Here is a 24,962-nt window from a genome sequence, read left to right on the forward strand (position 1 = left end):
GACAATGAAAAAAGGGTTACTACCCTAAAAATCATAGTTCTATCTGTTCAAACTCCCTTGTGAAAACCCCTTTTCACCAGATTTTTCCCAATTTCGTTGCACTTTTTCAGCCAGACAACGAAAAATCGATAATCCGCAAAATGGACGCCAACATGGCTGCCCCCCAGAATCTCCACTGTGGCCCCGAAAAGTACACCCCACATTGTGAAAATCAAGATGAAAATTTCATTTTACCTGAGCTCCATTTTCGGTGACCATTTTTCAACGATTGCCAATGGGAAAATGTCCGTCTCGAGTTTATTTCTTCGATTAATTGGGTGTAGAGAAATTGTGTAAGCGGTGTATGTCGTCACTGCAGATTAGTCATATTTTTCACGGGGGCCTGGGACTTTTCTTCGCCGTTAGGTAAAGCGGAAAATTCACACTACACGGAGATTTTCGCTCGAGACCTTTTGCCGTTCTTTTATACGCTGAATTTTTAATGCACTCCTATCGATTTTTCCTTAGACTTTATGTAAGCAATATGTACACGAGTGCATGTGGGTGTGTGTGCGAGAGGGTGTGTTCGTACAGGCGACCGATTCGGTTGTGTGCGTGTCAGTGTCGGTGTATGGGTGTGAATGTCTTTGGGTGTATGTGTGTGTCTGATTGGATTCCTGGCTGCTCTCACACAGTCCCTTCTGAATTCACGGTTTTCGAGGAGCAGTTTTCGTTTTTGCTGCCGTTTTCTTCGATGTTCAACTCCAGACTGGATGCGACAAGTCCTGGCCCGAGTGGTTGAAACTTCAACTGGCAGGACTTCGAAGGACCTGCGCACTCGCCCGTTCCAATTGGAACGTCCACCCCCAAAGTTTCGGGGGTAGTTCGCCGCCTGGAACCGGGACTTCGAATGGAAGTGCCAGCGGAAGCCAGAAAAAGAGGCAGGGCCCTGAACCGACCCATCACACACGTGCCCTTTGTTATTGTTGACGTTTTTATAGACGCCAGCACGTGCTTTAAAGGGAAAAATAAACCGTTTAGGGGTCTATCGATAAGTTGAATATATGGCTTTAAATTATTTAAAGATACCATTTCAGAGATTCAGTGGGGTGGTTTTGCATAGGTATATATATTTCAAACTTGATTGCATTGTTTTAAAGAAATTCGAGAATCTTGGTGCATGACAAACCAAGATGTATTGCTTTTGCTTGCAAAAAAACGTAGTCATGAAAATATTATCCTTTCGGAAAATCTATGTAATTGCTTTTTTAAGGGAGTGTTTTTTCTTGCAATACAAAACCCTTATAAAGTTGCTACAATTTCAGAAGCTTTAAAGTAAGATATTTTAAAAACCACACCACCCTATTTTTCAGACTTCAAAACCTGTTTCGAAGAAGGTTAGTCCTAACGTCATTACATAAAACGCAATAAATAACGTGTTAATGTTAAATGTTTTTAAACCACAAATTATAGCCTTTATAAAGACAACAATAATTTTGAACTAGATTATATTTTAAAAATTGTATCCCATTTATCCCTTTAATCTCTATTATCTTTTCGGAACACCCTCAGAAGACCCTCTTATTTGCTTTGCAACCCAATAAGAATCCCATCATTTATACCCCCGCTCATAAAGCAAACATTTTCCCCAGTTGCAACTATCCCATGCAGTAACTATAACAATAACTATCCTAACAAGACCCACATTAATCTTCCCGTCAGTGCTCGCACCATGAATCCGAGGCATTAAATTCCACCGACAGTTTCAGTTAGCACATTAGACTAATTAGCTAAGTACACAGAAAAAATTCATTTAGAAGACATGGAAATGGCCCAGTGGTCCTACCCCTAGATAATCTCCTGGCCCGAAACTCTGTTGACCGAGAGTAAATAAGGGCCGGGCCCAGTGCACACAATCCACAGTTGGTTGACGGCTGATGGATGACTGTTGGGTTTCCTTCCAGCTGGGGATTAACTTCTGCGCAGACGCACCGCTCCACTGGATGTTGTTTACTTCCCGTTTCGAACTGGGGTTCGGTATTCGCGCTGTTCGAAAATCACACTCACACCCCGGAACCCACCCCCTTTGGCACCACATTCAAAGGTCGAAAATCCCAATCGGATGCGTGTGCATTCCCGGTCACGTTGTGCCAAGTAAGGCAAAGCCAGTGCCATTAATTCGGGTTCTTAGGATCGGGAAACCCACCCCTCTGAGAAGGAAGTGGAAGCCAAATCCACCCCTTCGAGCGGTTGCATAAAATTGCATTTCAAATTGCATCGTGACCGGGACAAATTGTGCAGTAAATAAAGGAATGGGTGTGTGTGTGAATCACGTTGCAGGTAATTAAATGGGCTAAAAGGGGTGGCAAACCGGCCTGCAAGGTGGCAGCCACATTTTGAATTTAATTAAAGAGAAGCCCTTTATCCCTTGCCCAAACATTGGCCCTGTTTATTTTGTTTTTGACCAGTCGAAAAGGGTCTTTCCGTTCGCACTTTAAAGCCAAAAGCCCATCGAGTTGGCCTTTATTTTGGTGGCAGGGTGGGCCCAAGAACCAAATGGCCTATTCGCATGCTACCAGGCACTTCAGCAATGTTTATACTCTCTCAATGCCTTCGGCTATTGTCATTTGTGTATGGCTCAATTAATAATTCAAAGGGTTCTTCTGTTTTCGTTCACATGCAATTGATAGGTTTTTAATTACATTTTCTTTCCTTGGGCTGCTTAGAGAAGCAATGAGCCCAAGGGAAAAGTCGTACGAGTTTGACAATTCAGTTTAGTTTGCTGTATTTCCAGTAGAACATGTGTCACAGGAATCTTAGATGAAACTAAAACGTTACTTGTTTTAACATTTCTATTGAATTCGTTGCTTAACTTTAAATTCATCGCGGATTATCTTATATCATATAATAATTGCCCGTACATAAAATATTTCTGAGAAAACTTCAGTAAACAAGGCATTCTTTACCCATATTTTTTAAAAATCCATTCTTTGTCACTTCTTATTAATGTTTTCTAAGGAAACCACCCAGAAAAGTATCCATAATTCAGTGTTGGGCAAAAGTTATTTAAGCCTCCCTGTGTTTAAGTTAATATTTGTGTTAGCATCGCTGTCGCGGTGGCCTGTCGCCAGCAATATGATATTTCAATGACCCTCCCCGGAGCCCCTTAAAAAACAGCGTGGCAGGAATGCTTTGGGGCAATGCCTTAAGTAAATTACCAGCTAGATGAGCTGATTGCCCATAATTCTGACGACCCCAAAAAACGCAACGCAAATTGAGCACGGCAAAATCGCCATATCGTGGGTAATTCCTGGGAAATGGGAGCAGAAAATGGAAACATTTTCACCGTGTTCAGTTCACTGCACCCGAGGGGACGCAAAGTATGGCACACGCACAAAATTATGAAAAATGTAAAAAATTCACCGCACGATTCGCTGGCCAATTTGGTTGTATTTATAGGGCAAACCAAAACAGATGCCTGGGGTTTTTTTGTTTTGCTTTTCGGGAACGCATTACATAAATTCAAGTCCAAGGTGTCGCGAAACTTACGCCCAAACTCTGCAGCGATGGGAAGCGTTTCTTCAGCGTCTCCATTTGCCCAGATTACCCCCGGTTATTCAAACTTGTCGGGGCCAATAAATTGAAATATATACGCGTATATATCTAAATATTGTCTAGAGGGCCTCGCGCGCCAGCCGCACCGAGCGATTTGAGTCGTTTTCTGAATTATTTTCGAATGCGCCTCGTCGAACTAGAGAACCAGAGCCCCCAGAACAGATGGCAATATAATAGACCCGAGAACAGAGACCTCAACCGCACATCATCGTACTATGCCAATGTAAAGAGTGCCGCAAAGAGAACGTTTAGCTAAAACATTTAGCCAAGTTGGCTATTTATAAAGCCCAAACAAACCGAGAAGAAGATTGCGAAAAAGAGCTTTCTGCTCAGGACTTCCCTCGCCATAGGAGCCCCAAGATTTGATGCCCGGCGCCAGCAGGAGTTGTTAATGCCCCCGCAAGGACAACGGAAGCGCACTGCCGATGACTCACTTGGCATTGGACACAGTCGGTCCAAGGATTACAATTGCGTCATCGCTGGGATGGATTGTGATGAGATGAGATGAGATGGGCTTTACTTTCGCTCCAAGATGTGACCGCGATGATGCCCCGAAAAGTTGTGATTCATGGTTACTTTCAAGGATGATTGATGTCAGCTTAGATGCGATAGTTACTTTCTGGGGGAAGATTGGAGATATTATCAATGCGCAATTGATTAAGAGGTGACCTCAGGAAAGGAATTTATTATTCATTTCCAAATTTTACGATATTTCTCCTTTTACTACTTTATGATTGGGTCTTATAGCATCATAAGTAAATATTAACTCATAAAACTATTCGGCTTCCATAAAGTGTCCTAACTCTCATAGAATGTAAAAATGGTTTGGGCTGATTTGGTCCTTTAGTTAAGGGAAGCCATCATTTATATCATTTTGGTTATGACCTCCAAATGTACTGTATCATATGAACTTTAAGAAGACGATAGAGAATATAGTACAAGGCTTATAAAACATACAAGCTAATTGACATTTTATGACCTCTAGGACCCTTTTAACACAAAGTGGATAAAAAAGGATATAGTGAAAATATGAAAACTTATAAAAGTCACTCTAACTTTAACGACGTCAACCCTTTCCCACTCCCCTAGGCAAGTGGGTGTGACCTCTAATTTCGTCCCCTTGGAGTTCTGATCACGTGACGACTATCTATATTAAGGGGGATTAACCCATTCCCAACTGCCCGATCCAATGATGTAATCCCCGACAGAACTACTCACAGCACTCTGGTGTCCTGTGGGGCAGTGCTCGTGCTTGTTGGGATGGTGATGGTGGTGCTGCTGCTGCTTGTGGTGGGCACCACCGTTGGCTCCTTCGTGATGAAAGATCTGTTCGTGCTGATGCTGGAAGTACTCGTAGTGGCCCACATGCTCCGGGTGGTGCTCCGTCGGCGGTGAGTGGATCCTCGAGGGCGGGCTGTGGTGCGGAGCCTTGGAGGCGTGGCCGGTGGTGGGGTGGTGCGACTGCTTCTGCGAGTGACCACCTGCTCCTCCATGATGACCACCTCCACTGGTGGTGTGGTGACCATGTCCATGGCCATGGTGGTGATTGTGGGTGGGCGGCGAGGGCATGTTGTGACCGCTGTGGGGCAGATGCGACGAGTGCTGCACACCCACCTGGTGTCCGTGATGGTGGGGCACATGACCTTGGGACGCCTCCATCAGCGTGGGCTGGATGTGGGTCACAAACTGGGCCATCCTGCCGCAACCTTTAACTACTGTTCCCTGTTTCTTGTTGTTTGTTTGCCTGGTTTGGGCTTAGGTAACACCTATTTAATTTTTCACTTCCTCTACGAGGTGGCACTTTTATATGTATCCCAGATGTGGGAGTGGGTAGCACAAGAAACACACACACACTATGGCTGGCTTGCGAACGCGATGAGGACGACGGAGGATCTGGGGCTCGGAGCGTGGACAACCTTCTCGCAGGAGCAATGTCAAATGACTGACTAGGAGCAGCTACGGCTATCCCAGTTGGGCCTTAGATGCCACAGGACTCTCCACCCGCCGTCGCACCACCACCCGAGCCACTTCGGCTCCCGGTCGGGTGTGTGTTCGTCGTCGTCCTGTCGGAGGAGCTTTAACCGGACCCAGTTTTATGCGCCTGGCTGATAAGAGATGCCCCGCTCCAGCGGCTGATTGCGATTTTGGTTGGCTGAGGATGCTGATTTAATGATGCCTTCGTGCCTGGCCACGTAGTGCTCTGTTTTTAATATATCTCACCGTCAACTGTGTCACGGACTCCCAATTCGTTTCGCTGGAGATTTTTTCGGCTTGGAGGCGGGGCGGCACTCTGCGTGTATCACTCTGTTATTTTTAACACAGCCAGAGGAACACGGTTCATCTATTTGTGTCAAGCGCAAAAGTATGCTCCAATTTCCAAGGGCCTACAGGTGGCAGGCGAGGCTTTCGACTAGGACTTATCCTGTGACTTTTAAGGCCAGGCTGGAAGAGTAAATTAAAAATATATTCTTAGCCGCGACATAAGAAGAGTCTTAAGAAAGAATGCTTTTTATTTGTATTACAGGTTTTAATATAGCTAATAATCTTGGCAAATTTTTTACCGATCATAGAACACTTAATTTAAAAAATGTGATCTTTTAAAATGCTTTCAAAAATATTAATCTACACAATAATAATGTTCAAGATATAACATTTATTCATGTTTAAGATAAATAAAAATAAACACAAGATGTAATGATTACTGTAATAGGTATTTTCTAGGTCGTATATATATATGGATTTAAGCTAACTTATATATTTGTAAGCCCAATATACCCAATTATTCACTTTATACCTATTGCCAAAAAAGAATACGTTACGTTTTGAACGAAAAGCTTTTCCTTACGTAGTTTTCTAAAGATACGTAGACCTCACGTTACGTTTTGTTAAGCTTTATCAGTAGGGTATTTTTGAGAGTACATTGATTTATTAAAAAAGGGGGTGTGTCTCCTGTCATTCTTAATATTGATAATAAAAAAACGGTAGCTTGTATAGGTTAATATAAAAAAACATATTTACAATTTATAATGTTGTATCCTTGGGCATTTTAAACGGGCTTTAAATAATATTAAGTTCTTTAAAAATATGTCCCCAAAGAAAATCTTGAATGTGTCACATCAACAATGATATCTTATCTATTTTGGAACGAAAACCGTATTTGATTTTTAATTTAGATACTTATTAAAAATGCTTTAAGCTTAATCAAAGTAAACACTTATTAAAAACTTTCCATCGACAGCGCATTCGAATGTCGAGGGCATCTTCCCTTATCTCAACCGCCTGCATATTGTATATTGTAGGTACATATGTTTATGTTTGTGGTTCGTTCGTCATCGCGGTTCTGTAGCTTTCGCGACTGCCAGCGCAGCGCAACACAGAGTCCAATGTCCAAGCGGCGCTGCTCTATCGCCCATGTACATATGTACATATCATCGCTATACCGGCGCATCGGCAACTAGTTTGGATCATTTCGCTGCGAGCCACCGACGAGTTAAGGCGATCTACAAAATCCATCATAAAACCACAATAACCGACGAGTTAAGGCGACCTAGTTAAAACTTAGAAAAATACGAAAATAAACCCGTAACCCAATGGCGTTCCTCAACAAGGTGAGCAAATCTTTTAGTTTATACCGCGGAGAAAGTGAAAAACACATCAGAAATGCATATATTATTTACGGAGGTTCAAAGTTCTCTCAGATTCATGACGACAGCAACTGTTGATCGTCTGCGATTTGGGTTCATACAAACAAACATATAATCGAGTGGGTTCCGTTTCGTAAACACATTTGTTGTTGCCTATCTGCGAGCAATCATCTGTACTTTGCCCCCCTCGAAAAATTATTATTAGCGGCGTCTAATGGCGGCTTGTTTTTCCATTCGATTTAATTTAGAATGCAAACTTTATTGGCAGGCCTGATAGGAGATTTATAACATTTCTCTTTGTTTGCGATGTTATAATAAAGGGTGGGTTTAGGATCACAGAGAACCGGAACCCCACATAAAAATATAAAAAGGTTATGATGTTGATCCGTACATCATGTATGGATTTAATCTGACGGTCGGTTATATCATGTTCAACTTGTTTGTTTGTTGCTAGAATTTATTACTAGTACTGCTTGATCCACATACATGTTTTAATTTTATTCAGACTAGACAAAGTGTAAAAAACAATATACCAAGCGTAATATTAAAAACAATTTAACGTTGATATATAAAATAGGATCTAGGAATTGTTTGAATATTTTTAAAAATGTATTCTTATTCTTATTATGGTTTTAATTTCATTTAAAATCAACATAGCTCCATTTTATTACTTTTTATAATTTACGAAAAGTATAGAACAAATCCTTGAATGATCCTAACACCGAAATCGACCTAACTGACTTCCTTTTCTCTAACAAATCTAGCTTGCTGCGCCTGCTCTGCGCCAGTTGGTGTCTCAAAGTCGCGCCTACGCCGCCGTGTCCCACGTTTCCCCCAATGGCACCTCCTTCGCACTCACCGAGGATCAGCTGCAGCTGCAGGAACTGGCCCGCAAGTTCACCCGCGAGGAGATCATCCCAGTGGCCGCCCAGTACGACAAGAGCGGCGAGTACCCGTGGCCCATCATCAAGAAGGCCTGGGAGCTGGGCCTGATGAACAACCACATTCCCGCTGACATTGGTGGTCTGGATCTCGATGTGTTCACCACCTGCCTGTCGGCCGAGGAGCTGGCCTACGGTTGCACCGGCATCATGACCGCTTTGGAGGCCAGTGGTCTGGGCGTAAGTTACTCGTTTGGCATCCGTTCACAAGAAGGTGTTCTAAATCCATTCACTATCCTCAGCAAACTCCTGTGATCCTGTCCGGTAACAAGGAACAGAAGAAGAAGTACCTGGGTCGTCTCCTCGAGGAGCCGCTGGTCGCCGCCTACGGAGTCACAGAGCCCGGAGCAGGATCCGATGTTTCCGGCATCAAGACGCGCGCCGAGAAGAAGGGCGATGAGTACATCCTTAACGGCCAGAAGATGTGGATCACCAACGGCGGTGTGGCCAACTGGTACTTTGTGCTAGCCCGCACCAATCCTGATCCCAAATGCCCGCCCAGCAAGGCATTCACCGGGTTCATTGTGGAGCGCGATTCTCCCGGCCTGACGCCCGGTCGCAAGGAGTTGAACATGGGACAGCGCGCCTCCGACACTCGTGGCATCACCTTCGAGGATGTGCGTGTGCCCAAGGAGAATGTGCTGATTGGCGAGGGAGCCGGCTTCAAGATCGCCATGGGCACCTTTGACAAGACGCGTCCTCCAGTGGCCGCAGGAGCTGTGGGTTTGGCACAGCGTTGTCTGGATGAGGCTCTTAAGTACGCGCTGGAACGCAAGACTTTTGGCGTACCCATCGCTCACCATCAGGCTGTGCAGTTCATGCTGGCCGATATGGCCATTGGTGTGGAAACATCTCGTCTGGCGTGGCGTCTGTCCGCCTGGGAAATCGACCAGGGACGTCGCAACAGCTACTACGCCTCTATTGCCAAGTGCCATGCCGCCGATGTGGCCAACAAGATCGCCTCCGATGCCGTCCAGATCTTTGGAGGCAACGGCTTTAACAGCGAGTATCCCGTGGAGAAGCTGATGCGTGATGCCAAGATCTACCAGATCTACGAAGGCACTTCCCAGATCCAGCGTCTCATCATCTCGCGAAACATGTACGAGGTTGCCAAGGGCAACGCCTAAGCCGGTGCTAACCAGGATTCCTCATCATCATTCACCTCAGTCGCCGTCATGCTCATTGTCGACACATTCACAAAGCCGATTAATAAAGTATAATAAGTAATAGTTACAAGAAATATAAATAAGTGTCTATCATTAATCTATTTAAGGACCAGTGTTATCTACTTGGTCAGTTGGAATGCATTACAAACACAAGAAGTTTCGAAAAGGCCTGAAGAATTAAGTAAACAACAGTCAAGTTTACTATCAAATTCTTCTTAACTTCTCGACTTTCAATGCTTTTTGCCTCACTTACCCCCAGAAGTCTATAGTTTAGATCATTTCGCCAGCTATCATCCGCCGATAAGATAAGCCCAGTGGGGGCTGAGTGCTTGTCCTACTTAGACTTAACTTTTTGGCGTACTGTTATCAAGAATGCGATTAGGGGTACACTCAGATTTGCTATATAATTGTCAAACAATAAAATAATACTCTGGGACAAACAACACAATGAAAATGATTTTACATGATGAGACTTCACAATTCCGCATCGTTTCCATCAGCCAACAGCTTAAGGAGACCTTTGTACCGCCTGCTACTTTTCCGTCTGTTCGATGCGGTCAGCATCTTGGCCTTGTCTCCGAACTGCAGCTGCCAAATGGACTGAAGTGTCTCCAAAACACCGGGCATGGAGAACACCTTTTCATCAATCGTTAAGTCCAAGCGCCTGGGCACCTGCTGTTGTTGCTCAAGTTTGTGGAGACGAGTGTCATCCAGAAGATTTGTGCAATTGGTGGCCAACAGGGAGTGCAGTTGGGGTAGTTCATCTAGTATGTATCCCAGGGCAGCTCCACTAAGTCGGACATTGTCGCTGATATCCAGCCAGTGGAGTTGCTTGGCCTTGGCCAGATGCTGACTAATCTGGTACAGGTGCGCATCGTTCAAACCACAGCCAGCGAGCTCCACTCGGATAAATCGTTCGCAGGTGCCACCCTCTAGCAGAGAAACTAGTCGCTCTCCCAAAGAAAAAGCACTGGCCTTGTCCAAGGGCCAGCGCACATAGCTGAGATTCAATTGCTCCAGGCGGCAACTATTCAGCTGCTCCGTTAACCGGCGCACACTCTGCTGGGACAGTTGGTTAAAGCTGATATCAAATCGTTTCAACTGGTTGAATCCCAGATCAAAGTCCTGAAGCTCCGTCAGCTCACATTGAGCAATATAAAAGGAAGTCAGAGCTCGAGCAGCAGGACTGGCGCAAAACCTACTGAGTATTCTCAGGCTGGCATTACCCAACGGATTCTGACTTAAATTGAGCTCTTCCAACAGCTCAAGTTTATCCATGCCTTGACCGCATAGCAGGGCCTCCAATCCTTGGGAGCCAATCGCATTGCATTGCAGACGCAGGGCTTTAAGTTGGAGCAATGTGGGCAGAGACTTGGCCAACTGCTGGCAACCTTCATTGCCAATAAAGTTGCGGGAGAGATCCAAGACCGTGAGACGCGCTTGATGGAGAAGTGCTTTAAATATGGGTTCCGTTTGCTGAGCCCGCATCCACAAGCCGGAGAGCTCTAGCATCTGAGTGTTTTGCGAACGCTCCAGTAGAAGCTTCACCTTGTTATCCACGGCTAAAAATCAGGAACATTTCCGTGAGTACATAATAAGGTAAAGGGCCTTTGAAATATATTCTTACTTTTCTGCACTTGATGGCACATTTCCTCGTATCGCTGCGAGAGAGGTGATATTTTCCAATCCAGAATGGTGGCCATCAGCATATTTTGCTCTAGGGCTACACTAACCGCATCTGTTTCCTCGTAAGCGAAGCCATCGGCTGTCTTGAGTCGTAGGAGAGGTGTTAGTCCAGTCAACCTAGTAATATAATTAGGATTAGCTTTAATTATACTTTGTATGAGCTTTTCTTACTTATTATAACGCCTCCCCGCTTCTTCAGCCAACCACCGAATGTTAATATCCTGCAGTTTTTTTCGCTCAATGGGAACCAGTAACAGTTCGTCCTGCACTTTGACTTTGAAGGACACAGTGGTGGCCAGAACGGGAGTAGTTTGTACCTTGATAGGCGACGTTTTGGACGGAGAGATGAGCAGCTGAATAGTGCTCGTGGTGGAATCAGGTTCAATAGTACGCAGGCTAATTACCGAAGCAGCGCCATCCTGTGAGGACTCACTGCCCAGGGGACTTTCGCTTCGAAATCTACTGAATCCACTGTCCATAAGTGTGGCCTGATGCTTTTTCCGACTAGGAGCGGCTGAACTGCTATGGTTGCTACTCATACTGGAGGAGCGGGAGAGGGTAAGTTTCCGCATTTGCTTTTGACGTTGCGAATATTCTGTATCCGGAGTGCTTTGGAGCAAGTCATTCTCCCAGTTTGCCGGCAGGGACAAAGCAGAGTCTTGAAAATTCTCTTTAGAGAGACGGCTATTAAAATCTCCGGAGTTGATGCGTTTGCGTTTTCGCTCCGGACCCACATCATCGATCAGCCAGCTATCCGCATCCACCTCACTATCGTCAAGGAAGGCATTGCGTTTCTGCTTGCTGATAGTGCTGGTGCTGGGGGGATCATCGCTGAGGCGATTGGGTCTTTTTAACTGCGCCATAACACTTCGGTATTCCTTGCTGGCACTAGGTTGAGTTGAGCTCCCGGATTTCTTGGGACCATATTCACTTCCCGAACGGTTGTGGCTAAGGGATCTTCTATTACTCTCCTGTAGGGCCTCCTCTTCATCCTCTTCCTCTGATAAGCATCCCCGCTCATCCCTACTTGCCCTTTTTACATTGGCATTGGTTAGAGGACGGGCATTACGGTCGCTGCAGATGCCCACCTTGGAAAGCGTCCGGAGGAGTCGCTCTCGCAATTGAGCATACTGTGCCTGCTCTCCATCCACCAGCTGCGCTCCCTGGCGCCACTTGTCCAGCCCAGCGATACAGGTCTCGTTGTAGTCCGTTCGCACAGTAGCATCCGCTCCTCGGTCCAGCAGGAGTTCGGCCACATCAAGGAAACCATTTGAGCAGGCATCAAATAGAGGAGTTATACCATCGCAACTAGTGCCCCCTTTGTCGTTGATGGCAGATGCGGCTCCCTTGTCCAGCAGCAGCTCTACAATATCCCGAAAACCATGATTAGAGGCCTCGTGCAATGGCAGCCATCCTGCGTGATCTCGCACATTGACCGTGTGGCCCTGGTCAATGAGGCGTCTGACCAGCTCCAGATTGCCAGATATACACGCCTGATGCAGTTGCGTCTCGCCCTTATTGTTCTTCTTAATGACCAGAGACCTGCTTCCTCGTGTGGTTCTCTGCGGACGCAGTTTCTCGCTCTCATCCAGATCACTAGCATCCGAGTCAGTGAGAGTGGTCAGGTCGAAGTCGTCGTCCCAATCGGGAGTGTTTTGCTGCAAGGCAGTCCCACCGGCTTCGGCATCTTCATCATCGTCGCCCATGCTTTCCTCCTGGTCCAAATCAATGCCTTTGGCTGTAGCTTCCGCCTCCAGATTTTCAACTAAAACTTGCATATTATGCTTAAGCATCAGACGCCGCAATCTTACCATAGCAATCTTCTCGAGCTTGTCAGCGGAGGTGCCAGCCTTCTCGGCTTGCCGGAGAGCCTTTTGGTAAACGTCGTGGACGGTCCAAAAAGGGTGAGACTGCTGTTCGCATATCTCTGCAATGGTGCAGAGGGTGGTGAACGCCTCCGAGGGAACATCCTGGTTCAGCTCAAACTCTTTCCACAGGTACTCCAAGGCCTTGTCAAACTGCCCGTTGTCTCGATAAGTCTGATAGAGACTCACATAGATCGGCACTAGGCTCTTTCCAGCCTCCTGATTCAGTTCAGCGTTCTCCAACATCTTTTGGTAATATGTTAAAGCTTTCTCGTAGTTCATCAGATGACAGCAACCGTCGCCCAGTTTCTCGTACAGGCTCTTCAGCTTGCCGTAGTCCACTGAACTGGTCAGGACCAGTTCATCCAGGGTCTGGCAGATCTTCACCACGATCCTCAGCTGCTTTTCAATGCTCCCCCGATCGTTCTCATCCGGTGTGTTCTTCTTGTACGCCTTGGTGAGTATATGCTTTGCGCTGGCAAAGTCGCCCGCCTTGATCAGGATCTCCGCTTTGGTAATCAGAGTCTCGCAGATCTTCTTCACCTTATTGGGTAACCGCTTGGCCACCTCCAAAGCCATATTGCAGTAGCGGAGCGCCGACGTTGCGTCGTTTTTTTTGCAATTGTAGAGCAAGCTCATCGAAATGTAACACAAGTGGGTCAGGTCCCACAGATCGTGCGTTTTGCTGATCTTTATGGCTTTATCGATGTACTCGATGGACTCTTGGAAAGCCTCCATGTGTTCTTTCACCACGCCAATGTTCAGGTAGCAGCGGGCTTGCATATCGAGTTGCTCCAGTTTCGAAATCTGACCTGAAAGTCTTTAAAATAGGGACTTATTAAAAAGTGTAAAAGCTTTATCAGGGATTTCCAAAAAATTTGATTGTATGTATCCTGCGTTTCCTATTCTTTATCATTTATATTGTATAACATTTATAGAATAAATAGGACTTGAAACAACGATGCGTAGTAAAGATATAGTTATTAGTAAGGTCTCTAAAATTTAAATCCTTTTGAGAGAACCGATCTCTAGACAGTACTCTGACATCTAAGCAGGAATTTCTAAAGTTTCTACGAGGAAAACCTACTCCTTGATCAGCAGGAGGCTGCGTAGGAAACTCTTCTCCGCCAGTTTTAGTTGCTCCATGGCTCCGGAGGCGGAGCTGTCCGCCAGACCCTGTCCATGTAGAAGATGCACGCGACCCAAAGTGGCATATGCCCGCTGCTCCTCCACCTGGTTCTTCAATCGCTTGGCAATCTCTGGGGAAGGAATACATGGGTTATAAGGGATAATCCTCATTTACGAGGTGCTCCAACAAACTCACTCAGGTAATCGCCGATGTGATCCTTGGCCGCATCGTAGTCGCACAGCAGGGTGTACATCTCGCCCACCATCCTCTTGGCCTTGGCCGTCTCCAGCTCCTTGCCCATGGAGGCGTATATCTGGGCCTCCTGGACATATTCCCTGACCGCATCGTTGTATTTGCCCTGCTGATTGTAGAAGTCGCCCAGCTGGTTGCAACTGACCGCCACCTGATCTCGGTTGCCGTCGCTGCGCGCCTTCTCCTTGCGCTTCAGGTAGCGCTTCTCATCCATTAAACAGACACGCAGAACGGACTTAGATAATACAAAACAAAACAATTAAGTAACTAACACAAATTATTTAATTTTTAATCGTTTTCGACCATTTGTTGTTCTTAGCGATCGGCGGGAATTAGAGATGGGACAAACGTCGATTTTTACTCGATGCTATCGATCCTACCAAAAATTGGCCAACATCGATAGTTTCTCGGTTCATCTAGAAATATCGATAGATATACAAATAGTTTTAGAAATTTAGCACACAACACATTTCAGCCGGAGCCTATTTATGGGCTCATCACAGATGGTCGGCACTTCCGTTCTGATATACATATAAAGTTAATCGCTTTTATATTTTCAATTTAATAAAGTGCCTCGAGAAATATGATTATCCGAGGGCTGGTCTCACTTTACTTTCTTTTTTAAATGTAGCGGTCCTTGAGTTCTTGTGAAGTGCGAAATTGTATCCTTTCTCAAAGCTAAACTTTGTAGTCTTCTAAAACTATACAGTGCAGGTAAGGATGCCCATCAAAAACTATTTATAGAAGGTTTTAGCACTGTACTCAAATTAATTAAATTAAGGTTTAACTAATTCAATTGGCCTTTGATCTTATATGGCGACGATCGTGGGCCTTCATTATACCCCTGCAGAGTGTATATTGATTTCAGTCAGAAGTTTGCAACGCAGTGAAGGAGACGTTTCCGACCCCATAAAGTATATATATTCTTGATCAGCCATGTCCGTCCGTTTCTACGCAACTAGTCTTTCAGTTTTAAAGCTATCGGGCTGAAATTGTTCCAAAAGTCTTATATCTTTTGCAGGTATCGGATCGACCAGCCGGATCGGACAACTATATCTTATAGCTCCCATAGGAATAGTCGGAAAAAAAATTAAAAAATTATATCTTTGGTGTTTTTTAACATATAACCTCCTAAGCTTGGAAATCAAATTTTTTGATTAATTTTGAATTTTGAATTAAATTTTATCAAAATCGGACGACTATATCATATAGCTCCCATAGGAACGATCGGAAAATTGGTGGGAAAATAATAGGAAACATAGTATAGGTTCGGTGGTTTTTGACATATTATCTTGTACTATTGGGAATATCATTTTTTTGTATTTTTAAATTTAATAATTATAACTGCAAGGGTATACAAGGGTATACTTCAGCAAGCCGAAGTTAACTTCCTTTCTTGTTTTCTTATCTTTTGCAATCTTTTTTGCTTGGTCAGATGTTCATACATTAGGATGGACCTAAAAAAGGTTAGTTAACAATCTTTAAGACCTGCCCTTGTATGTTTCTGTTTGAAAAACAAAAAATATATCCTATACTAATTTTGTGTGCCCAAGGTTTACGAATTCAATAATCATAAGTGAAATTACTTCGTCCACAAATATTAAGCTTCCTAAAAAACGGTTATTAAATTGTTAGACATTTTTTTGGTCAAGTAATAGACCACACTTAAGTACATTCATACATATACATATATACATACCACATTTTTATCAGCAAATTTGGTGATTAAATAATTAAAACATCTTTAAAATTGCGTGCAGTTGTTTTATTCATTTTTTTCTTCGAGGCCTTAAATTTTTATTTTGAAAATAATTGAAGTGTTTCGTGTTTTTAACCCGTTACTCGTAGAGTAAAAATTGTATTCGGGGAAAAGTATGTAACAGGTAGAAAGAAGCGTCTGCGACCCCATAAAGTATATATGTACATATATTCTTGATCCCATATATCCGATACCTTACTCGTGAGTGTTTATTTATTTTGAGGTTGGTTAGCTGAGTCGGGAATACAGCGTTCTCTCCTTGTTATGTTTAGCTTTAGGAGTTCTGAAAAGAATATTCCGGTATATCATTTTTATACCCTTGCAGAGGGTATATTGATTTCAGTCAGAAGTCTGCAACGCAGTGAAGGAGACGTTTCCGACCCCGTAAAGTATATATATTCTTGATCAGCATGACTAGACGAGTCGATCTAGCCATGTCCGTCTGTCCGTCTGTCCGTCCGTTTCTACGCAAACTTGTCTCTCAGTTTTAAAGCTATCGGGCTGAAACTTTCCAAAATGTCTTATATCTTTTGCAGGTAGTACATAAGTCGGACCCAGCCGGATCGGACAACTATATCTAATAGCTCCCATAGGAATAATCGGGAAAAAATTACGTCTTTGGTGTTTTTTAACATATAACCTCCTAAGCTTGGAAATTACATTTTTTAATTAATTTTGAATTAAATTTTATCAAAATCGGACTATTATATCAAAAAGCTGCCATAGGAACGATCGGAAAATTGGTGGAAAAATAATATGAAACAAAAGTATAGCTTCGGTGTTTTTTGACATATTATCTTATACTATTGGGAATATCATTTTTTGTATTTTTAAATTTAATAATTTTAACTGCAAGGGTTTATAAGCTTTGGCTTGCCGAAGTTAACTTTCTTTCTTGTTTTTTAGTGAGTTATTAAATTGGCCTTAGCCGTTTAAACTTAACTTGCTTGGGCGAATTAAATTGGTTAGGCCTGGATGACACAAAATTATTTCAAGAATCAATTAATTGAAAAGATTTTTCTCCATTTTTGCTTTAAATTCGGCGTTTCGCCGAAAGCATATTAATGCTATAGCAATTGAATCCCCATCCCAGTCGTTAATTTAACAAGCACGAAACCCAGTGAAGCGGAAATCAACACTAAAATATACAGTAAACAGTGACTCAAAAGCAAATTTTTTGCTTTATAAATTGTAAGTAACACTCAATGTACCAAAAAAAAATATTTTTTATTTGTAATTATATTTTTTAAATTAAAAAGGTATTCATTTTATTGTGACGAACTACGTAGGAGAAGATGGAAATTAGAAATTACTTGGTTTTTTTTTTAAATTTGTATTTTCGATTTTTGTTAAGGCTCTTATAGAAAATTTATTTAAATTTTAATTTCATATATTTCAATGTACTGGGGTAGAACAATTATATCACGCATTAGATCACGGTCGTTAATTAGTGATATGGGCAGCCAGTATACACTAGTGGACATAAGTATTTTAACAAAACCTTAAGTTAAATTTACTTGATGTACAATCAATCAATGAAAAGGTCATATCAATTCAGTTAAAATGATACAATAGTGTTCTCAGCCCATTAACCACTTATTGACAATATCTATTGAAAGTCTACTTTTTGTATCTGTTACTCGTAGAGTAAAAGAGTAAACTAGATTCGTTGGAAAGTATGTAACTGGTAGAACGGATGCACAGGATTTCTCCCGGGACTTAATTACGACTTTAATTTTCACGGAACTCAAAAATCAATGCCCTGTTGGGTTGGTTGGCAATTTAAGTAAGATTCCCGCTGAAATGCGACTTCAGGTCGGGACTCAAAGTCTGCCTTGTCTGCTCTAGAAATTCACTAATAAAATATACAAATTTAGGCTCAAGAGCAAGACTATAACCATAAGTACTGAAATATGTCAAAATTATGTAGCCTACTTTTGGACCGAAATCTAAGTTTTTAGCCAAGCTACCTAACATTATATTCACAAAAAAACATGAAAAATGTAAAGTTCAAACTGACAAAAATTAAATTATTCTTTAAAAGTAATTACAATTGTAAATGAAAATGTAAAAAAACAGTGAGAGTAGGTAAGAGGAAAGAATTTGAAATGTTCACAGCATATATTATTCACCTTTAATTGTGGCTTATTTTTTTAGTATTTCGCGTATCTGAAATATTAGATCACCTACACATATCATTTTTTTAACTTTTTAAATCATACATTATTTATTAGTGGGACTCATTCCCAGAAAGGAATATAATTATACATGATAATACAAAAATCGCTCAAGTTTGGAACTAAAAAAAACTCTGATTTTTCATTTCTGCCGTATATGCCTTTAATAACCTTATTCTAAAAATGTACGATGTTTTTCGTGTTTTTATGTTTAGTTATAGGAGTTTTAAGGGAAATTCCTGGCTTAAAGTAGCATTTTGGTAAGTACTCAAGACAACCAATGTTTAATTGTGCTTGCCCCTTAGACTGAGGCTGGGATGACACGTTCAATTTGATATGGTCGTGGGTGACATCAATTTAATACTTGGAATCAATTTAAAAAACAACTTTTCCCGTTTTGGATAAACGAGGCAAATTTATATTCGCCTGCGGCAGATAAAATGATACTTTTTTTTTCTTCGTATTCAATACTGATTTATCTGCTCACCAGTAAGGAGCTACTTACCGTATAGTTTTACAGTAAACTAGCAATTAAAAAGTGAAGAGAATAGTGTAATTCAAGTTGGTCATACACTTCGGATTTAGTAACGTAAGTAGCTCAAAAAAAATTTAATAAATAATTCTAAAATCATTGTTGTGATTGAAAAATAATTTAAGAATTAAACGTTTCCAAGTCTTCCTCCTAAATGAAAATTTGTAGAAAAGGGACTGTTTTGGTTACAGTGATATAAATTCGTCGTGTGCGTCGACAGTAAGTTAATACCAACAATTGAAATTAAATTGTTAAATTTTCCCAGCCTCAAGCTGTGAGGGGTAATAGACAATAAAATATGCAGTGCGCACGTACGTGAATAAAAAACTAAATTTTTTGGTCATAAAATTTGCAACGTACCAAAAAACATGTGTATAGCATTTTAAAATAAAAATGTAAAACTAAAAAAAGCGTTAGGCTGAACACTTACTACACTGACTAGGGAGAACGCTATAGGAACCACAGTTTTGGGCGGTTTGTGGGCACTCGAATCTTTCCGTGAAAACATTTTATTAAATCAATCGATGGTAATATTATTCAGTCAAAAATTTGCTTCTGCACTTAAAAAAAAAAATCAAGTATTTCGTGCTTGAATCAAGTATTTTCGGTGTCAAATCTTTGCCAAGCATTGAAAATACAGAACCCAAAAACAAAATGCAGCTTTCAAGCACAAATTTTCAAGACCGAAAATACTTCATTTCAGAACCTTTCGGCCAACAATCAAATATGAATAATTCTAAATCTAACGATTCAATAATAAAATAAGAATGTTGCAGGCATGAACTAAGTCCGATTAATTATTAAATCAATATACATATATTATACATTTAAATTGGTTTTTAATTATATGCTAGATAGAGAAATATGTATTCGAAACTGAAACGAACGAGATATATCTAAATAATATTAATATTCAAATGAAAAGCATGAAATCGTTCTTAAATAAAGGCTGTAGACGGCTAACATGGTTGTTGTCATGGCTACATATACTCGTCTGGTGATTCTGATAAAGAATATATATGCATTACGGAGTCGGAAACGCTTTCATTATACATACTTTTCCCCAAATTCAAAATACTCTTTTGCTCTACGAGTAACGGGTATAAATAAATGAACTTGTATAATTAAAAGCATTGTTGGTGGCTGCCAATGGCACAGAAGGTGCTTCGCAGGCCTTTACATTAAGAATACAAATTGATAAGTTGCTGAAATCAAAGAACATTATTGGGGGACCCAATCGAAATTCAAAACAAATTATCTCTGCAGTTCTTTGGCCCGCTTTGTCTTTGTCGCCGTGCTCGGTTTTTATGTTAACAAGAGTCGGCCAAGAACGGGTTAACGAAATTAATCACTGCCCCTGCTTAAAGCCACGATCCAATCGCACTTGGCGACGCTTGGCGCGTTGTCAGCTTTGCCCGCCAACCAGTCTCTGAAGTTGAATTAATTTTCTAACATTTCGCATTCGCATGGTTTTTATTTTTATTTTATTATCTAAATCCTATTTATAAGGCTTACGGATTAATAATGCATGAGTATTTTGCCATTATGCTAAACTAGTGGTATTACATCGATCAAAAACGCATATTTACAAGTCTCAAGAGTGTCAAGCTAATGGTTACCAGCCAAATTTTGGTTCCAATTTAGGTAAACATCAAAGGCACTTTTTGGCCTCGTTGTATTTCTGTTTTGGCCAATCTCATAGGAAAGAATTGTTTTAGCTCCTGTTTTGATCTTGGTCTCTTCATATTTAGCATGATAAGGACTGATGGTAGTTTGATTTTTATTAGCTGTGGTCGCTTTTTGATTTTGCACTTGAGTTGTTGATCCTTTCTCAAACTTTGCATTGAATTTCTGGAAAAACGGATGATCAAAGGGATTCTTAGTGGTGGCACTCTTTTTCGTTGTTGAGGTAAATAAATATGGCCTTGGTGTGGTGCTTCCTTGACGAGTGATTGGTGCCGTTATCGTTGAGTAACGAGTGGTGGTTCTCGTTGTCGAAGGTTGGTGAGTTGTTGGTGAGTAACGGTTGGTGGTTCTCGTTGTCGAAGGTTGCTGAGTTGTTGGTGAGTATCGAATTGTGGTTAAACGAGTAGGTGCAGTTGGTCGTGTGGTGGGTTTATTAACAGATATATAGTGGTTCTGGAACTTGGTTGTTGGACGAGTAGTAGTGGTAGAACGAGTTGTAGTTTTTGTTGTTGAATTTGGACGATAGGTTGGTGAATATAGGGCAGCAGATCGATTTGTGGTCTTGGTTATAAAAGATTGGTGAGTGGTTGTAATTGGCCGAATAGTTGTAATAGGTCGAGTGGTGGGTTTGCTTACTGTTTTTGGTGCTGTGCTGGGTTTATTTACAGATATATATTGGTATTGAGAATTGGTTGTTGGGCGAGAAGTAGTGGTATAACGGGTTGTAGTTTTTGTTGTTAAGTTTGGAGAATGGGATGGTGAATATAAGGCAGAATATCGATTTGTTGTCTTGGTTGTTGTAGATTTCTGAGTGGTTGTAATTGGTCGAACAGTTGATATGGGCCGAGTGTTGGCTTTGCTTACTGTTATTGGTCTCGATGTTGTTGATTGGAGTTTTTGAGTTGTTGAAACTGGACTTCGCGTTGGAGTAGTAGTTAATCGTGTTGTTGAACGAGTAGTTGGGTTAGTGTTTAAGTATAAATTTGGACGAGCTGTTGTGCGGATTGAGCCATAAGTTGAATGAGCCGTGGCCCGAGTAGTTGCTCTAGTAACCGCCCCAATAGTTGGACGAGTAGTGGGCCCATTGGTTATCACCGATCGAGTGGTTGTTGGATATGCTGATGCTTTCGTTGTGGCCGTAAAGCGATTACCACTTTCTGTTATAGTGGGCTTAGCGGTCGTAGAAGTTTGCCATGACCATAACGGCAAGCTAGTTGTTTTGGCCGCAGTTGAGACTGGTTTTCTTGTGGTCGCTGTCAAAGGTTTCCGTGTGGTTGTTGTTACAGATTGCTTTGTAACGCTGGAAGTTGTTGCTGCTGCCGCAGAGGTGGCCGTAAATTTAATCACCTCATTGCGGAAGCTGTCGCTGCTGACATAGGGTCTGTTGACCAGCTGAGTGGGCTTAGATGGACTATGACTTGGGCTCGAGGGCTTGGGCTGGGGCTTGGACTTGATGGGTGCTTGAGCGGGTACAATTGGTTTGCCTAGTAGACTGAGGAATGGATTCTGGGCATAGGATAAACTGACATGGGGCTTGACTTCTCCTGAAGTGTGTAAAGTAAGGGCAGTGGGTGTAATTAACATTGGGGCTTTCAGGAAGGGATTGCGTTCATAGTTGGGTTTTTGGGATGCCAGGTTAGGTTTGTTCTGTAGTTGGTTGTTGAAAAATGGATTGGATGCATAGAGTTTATTGCTTTGTGGCTCCTTGGGAGCTGATATATTATTCGTAATTTTATTTTTAACTTTTGTGGGTTGCTTAGCTGCTTGTAGGAAGGGATTTCCCACATAATTTTGATTGGCTGCTTTCTTTTGCTGTGGGCTCTCGAGCAACAACTGATGAGGCTTCACTTGTGGCCTCTCTCCATAAGGGCTGATCTTATCCGCCTCTGCAATCTCATTTCCTTCGAAGCAGTCGCTCAACTGGGCCAAGTTCTGATTTCTGCAATGTCCATTGTAGACAGTCCAGGCATTAAAGCCATCTCCGGAGAGTCGTGTGTGTTCTTCGTGGATTGTTCGTATGCACTGAACGTCATCGGATATATCTGAATCCAGCAAACGATCGCATTCAATGTGGCAGGCCTTGCCACTTGTCTGGTCATGGGAACACCAGTAGATATCGCTGATCTGGAACAGACCATGATCCTCACTGCCATCTGAATTCAGTTTTCCCACAGCTGCTGTATTGAAAGAGGACTCATGTTGTGCTATGCAAACCCAGGTGGGAATCTCCTTCATGGGTAACTTATGCTTGTGGTACAGTTCTTTGGCCAGCTCACAGCGGTTGTAGATTTTTCCCTTCGAATGTGGAGATGCCTTCTTGACCAGCTCGTTTCCCCTAGGTGGTTTCGCCACTTCCCCGGGCAGATCTTTACCCTCGAAACAGCCGGCGATATCAGCTCTAGTCTTCTGCCTGCAGTGTCCATTGTAGACAGTCCAGGCGGTGAAACCATCCCCCGAAATCCTAGTGTGCTCCTCGTAGATGGTCCTCACACACCTGACATCATCCGTGATATCCGAGTCCAGCAGGCGATTGCAGTCGATGTGACAGCCCTTGCCGCCTCCATCGCCATGTGTGCACCAGTAAAGATCGCTGATCTGGAAGAGCCCGTGATCCGCACTCCCATCCGCATTCAGGCGACCCACAGCTGCCGTTTTAAAGGAGGACTCATGCTCGGCGATGCACACCCAGGTGGCCAATTCCTGCATGGGAAACTTGTGTGAGAAATACAACTCTTGGGCTAACTCGCAGCGATTGTAAACTTTACCCGTGCGTTGATAGTGTGTTTGAAAGTGTGTCTGATAGTGTGGTTGATACTGTACTGCCTGTTTGTGGCTATAGAATGGGTTAGCGGGGGATTGGTTCTTAAGGGGTGCACCAATGGCATTGGGATGCTGTCTGGGGGGACTAGGGGGTCGTGGTCGCAGGAAGGGATTGCTCGAATAGGCAGCCCCATAGGATGGGTAACTCAAAACGGGCGCCGCTGGCCGATAATATTGGTTCACAGCCGGGCTCTGATGCACTTGGACTTGGCCATATTGATAGGCGTAGCTAACCTTGGGCTTCACAGGACCTCCTCCTCCCCCAATGGCATTGGGGTGCTGGTGAGTCGGAGGCTTGGCAAAACAGGCTGCCACCTGTTCGTAGTGCTGATTGAGGCAGTTCCTCTGGTACACGGTCCAGGCATTGAAGCCATCTCCCGAGATCTGAGTGTGCTCCTGATGGATCCTCCGGATGCACTGCACATCGTCGGCAATGCTGGTGTCCAGGAACTGATTGCAGGTGGCATGGCATCCCTTTCCAGCCCTCTGATCGTGGGTGCACCAGAAGAGGTCGCTGATCTGGAAGAGACCATGATCCGCACTGCCATCAGCATTCAGGCGACCCACGGCAGCTGTGTTGAAGGAGGACTCATGCTGGGCAATGCACACCCAGGTGGGAATCTGCGGCATGGGCAGCTTGTGCTGGTAAAACAGTTCTTGGGCCAGCTCGCAACGGCTGTAGATTTTACCCTGCGGCTGGACTTGAGCCACCTGGTGGTAGTATTGAGTCACAGGATAGCTGTGAACCTGAACTTGCTGGGGTTTCTGGTAGGAGGCGGCCACCGCGAGAGCTGTGCTGCCAGGACCTCCACATCCTGCCACATAGGAGGCTGCATCATGGCTGCAGTAGGCTCCATAAGCCTGCCAGGCGGTGAAACCATCTCCGCTGATCCTCTGGTGCTCTGCATAGATCTTCCTTACGCACAGGACATCGTCGGCGATGTCATCGTCCCGCAAACTGGAGCAACTCAGCCCGCAACCCTTTCCCTGACCCGGTGGCGAGCACCAGTAGACATCACTGATCTGGAAGAGACCATGGGAACCACCGCCCAGTCCTGCTCCTCCGCCAAAGGCAGCCGTATTAAAGTCACTCGAGTGCTGGGCTATGCACACCAAGGTGGCCACCTGGGCGGCAGGAAGGCCAAAACGGTGCTGCAGCAAATTGGCCAACTCACAGCGATCGAAAAACTTGGCCGTGGCCAAAAGCGGGAGCAGTAGGCAAACCACTGGCCACCTCAGCATCTTGATCTGTTCTGACACTCGAACCCGCAGCTATCACTCTTTTATAGGGAACACAGAAAGCACACAAAAAACTGGAGCAAGATCCTTAGGTCATTTGAAATTCAAATTTTACAGCGATTTCGAGAACTCGTGGGTATCGGTTTTTGTCTCCGCGTTTTTTAGTTAAATATTTTTTTTATTTTTCGATTTCCAGCTGGCTGTGTGCGTTTGCGCGTTTCGTTGACGACTGAAATCTGCGGCGGTCGCATCTTCATCCCAAAGTCAATTTGAATATGACGACGTCGACTGCCGAGCGAGACAAACTGGTTGTGGCTATTGCATAATTACTGCGGCGGTCCGAGCTGACAAAAGGTTCTCGGCCACTCAAGAACCCAAAAGATTGGAAGCGCGAAAAGACTATCACATTATCGAATCAGCCGTAAAAAATTAGTTAGTTAGAAAGTTCTGCAGTCGCTGGGCCCATTAGCTG

General features: G+C 43.3%; 5 protein-coding genes across 23 annotated transcripts in view; 2 read left to right on the plus strand and 3 right to left on the minus strand.

Annotated features, from left to right (window-relative positions):
* The window catches only part of LOC119553078 (ankyrin-3), a 71,249-nt gene extending 65,774 nt beyond the window's left edge, over positions 1–5,475 (minus strand). For 8 of the 17 annotated variants that reach the window (XM_037863221.1, XM_037863214.1, XM_037863219.1 and 5 more), the window contains exon 1: positions 3,529–3,711. In XM_037863221.1, coding sequence (XP_037719149.1) covers positions 3,529–3,573 — 45 coding nt within the window. In that variant the 5' untranslated portion in view covers positions 3,574–3,711. Of the gene's footprint in view, positions 1–234; positions 758–3,528; positions 3,724–4,812 lie in introns of those variants that run through there. The other 9 variants (XM_037863220.1, XM_037863211.1, XM_037863222.1 and 6 more) reach the window with 7 other exon arrangements.
* Positions 5,476–7,041: 1,566 nt separating this feature from the next.
* On the plus strand, positions 7,042–9,425 carry LOC119553082 (probable medium-chain specific acyl-CoA dehydrogenase, mitochondrial). Its single transcript, XM_037863231.1, has 3 exons — positions 7,042–7,202; positions 8,003–8,359; positions 8,422–9,425. Exons 1-3 carry the CDS (start codon positions 7,185–7,187, stop codon positions 9,304–9,306), a joined length of 1,260 nt encoding a protein of 419 aa, XP_037719159.1. The 5' UTR covers positions 7,042–7,184; the 3' UTR covers positions 9,307–9,425.
* Positions 9,426–9,730: 305 nt separating this feature from the next.
* LOC119553080 (tonsoku-like protein) lies at positions 9,731–14,605 on the minus strand. Its single transcript, XM_037863227.1, has 5 exons — positions 14,221–14,605; positions 13,984–14,155; positions 11,203–13,716; positions 10,973–11,148; positions 9,731–10,907 (listed from the first exon to the last, which is right to left on the minus strand). The coding sequence occupies exons 1-5, from the start codon at positions 14,489–14,491 to the stop codon at positions 9,820–9,822; spliced, it is 4,221 nt and encodes a 1,406-aa protein (XP_037719155.1). The 5' UTR covers positions 14,492–14,605; the 3' UTR covers positions 9,731–9,819.
* Positions 14,606–18,753: 4,148 nt separating this feature from the next.
* LOC119555224 (fibrillin-2) overlaps positions 18,754–24,962 on the plus strand; it is a 42,249-nt gene continuing 36,040 nt past the window's right edge. Inside the window, exon 1 of the mRNA XM_037866501.1 lies at positions 18,754–18,802. The gene's annotated coding sequence lies outside the window, so the exon portion shown is untranslated. The remainder of the gene's footprint in view (positions 18,803–24,962) is intronic.
* On the minus strand, positions 20,236–24,701 carry LOC119555222. Of its 3 annotated transcripts, none has more exons than XM_037866494.1 (2): positions 23,486–24,701; positions 20,236–23,131 (listed from the first exon to the last, which is right to left on the minus strand). In XM_037866494.1, the coding sequence occupies exons 1-2, from the start codon at positions 24,491–24,493 to the stop codon at positions 20,354–20,356; spliced, it is 3,786 nt and encodes a 1,261-aa protein (XP_037722422.1). In that variant the 5' UTR covers positions 24,494–24,701; the 3' UTR covers positions 20,236–20,353. The 3 variants fall into 3 exon arrangements, with proteins under 3 accessions (XP_037722422.1, XP_037722423.1, XP_037722424.1); XM_037866495.1 differs by having other exon boundaries at positions 20,236–20,596; positions 21,296–24,701; XM_037866496.1 differs by having other exon boundaries at positions 22,965–23,131; positions 23,197–24,701.

This window comes from Drosophila subpulchrella, chromosome 3L (assembly GCF_014743375.2).
Source record: "Drosophila subpulchrella strain 33 F10 #4 breed RU33 chromosome 3L, RU_Dsub_v1.1 Primary Assembly, whole genome shotgun sequence".
In the NCBI taxonomy this organism is placed as follows: Eukaryota; Metazoa; Arthropoda; class Insecta; order Diptera; family Drosophilidae; genus Drosophila; species Drosophila subpulchrella.

What these genes read in the sequence shown, in the direction of transcription:
- LOC119553082 (XM_037863231.1), top strand. An exon ending in TGGAGGCCAGTGGTCTGGGC is followed by an intron (nt 8,360 to 8,421) that starts GTAAGTTACTCG and finishes CACTATCCTCAG; the next exon opens with CAAACTCCTGTGATCCTGTC.
- LOC119553080 (XM_037863227.1), bottom strand. Translation starts at nt 14,491, where the DNA reads ATGGATGAGAAGCGCTACCTGAAGCGCAAGGAGAAGGCGCGCAGCGAC. An exon ending in AGCCTCCTGCTGATCAAGGA is followed by an intron (nt 13,717 to 13,983) that starts GTAGGTTTTCCT and finishes CCTATTTTAAAG; the next exon opens with ACTTTCAGGTCAGATTTCGA. An exon ending in GTGCCATCAAGTGCAGAAAA is followed by an intron (nt 10,908 to 10,972) that starts GTAAGAATATAT and finishes CCTGATTTTTAG; the next exon opens with CCGTGGATAACAAGGTGAAG.
- LOC119555222 (XM_037866494.1), bottom strand. Translation starts at nt 24,493, where the DNA reads ATGCTGAGGTGGCCAGTGGTTTGCCTACTGCTCCCGCTTTTGGCCACG. An exon ending in GAGGTCCTGTGAAGCCCAAG is followed by an intron (nt 23,132 to 23,485) that starts GTTAGCTACGCC and finishes TTTCCCATGCAG; the next exon opens with GAATTGGCCACCTGGGTGTG.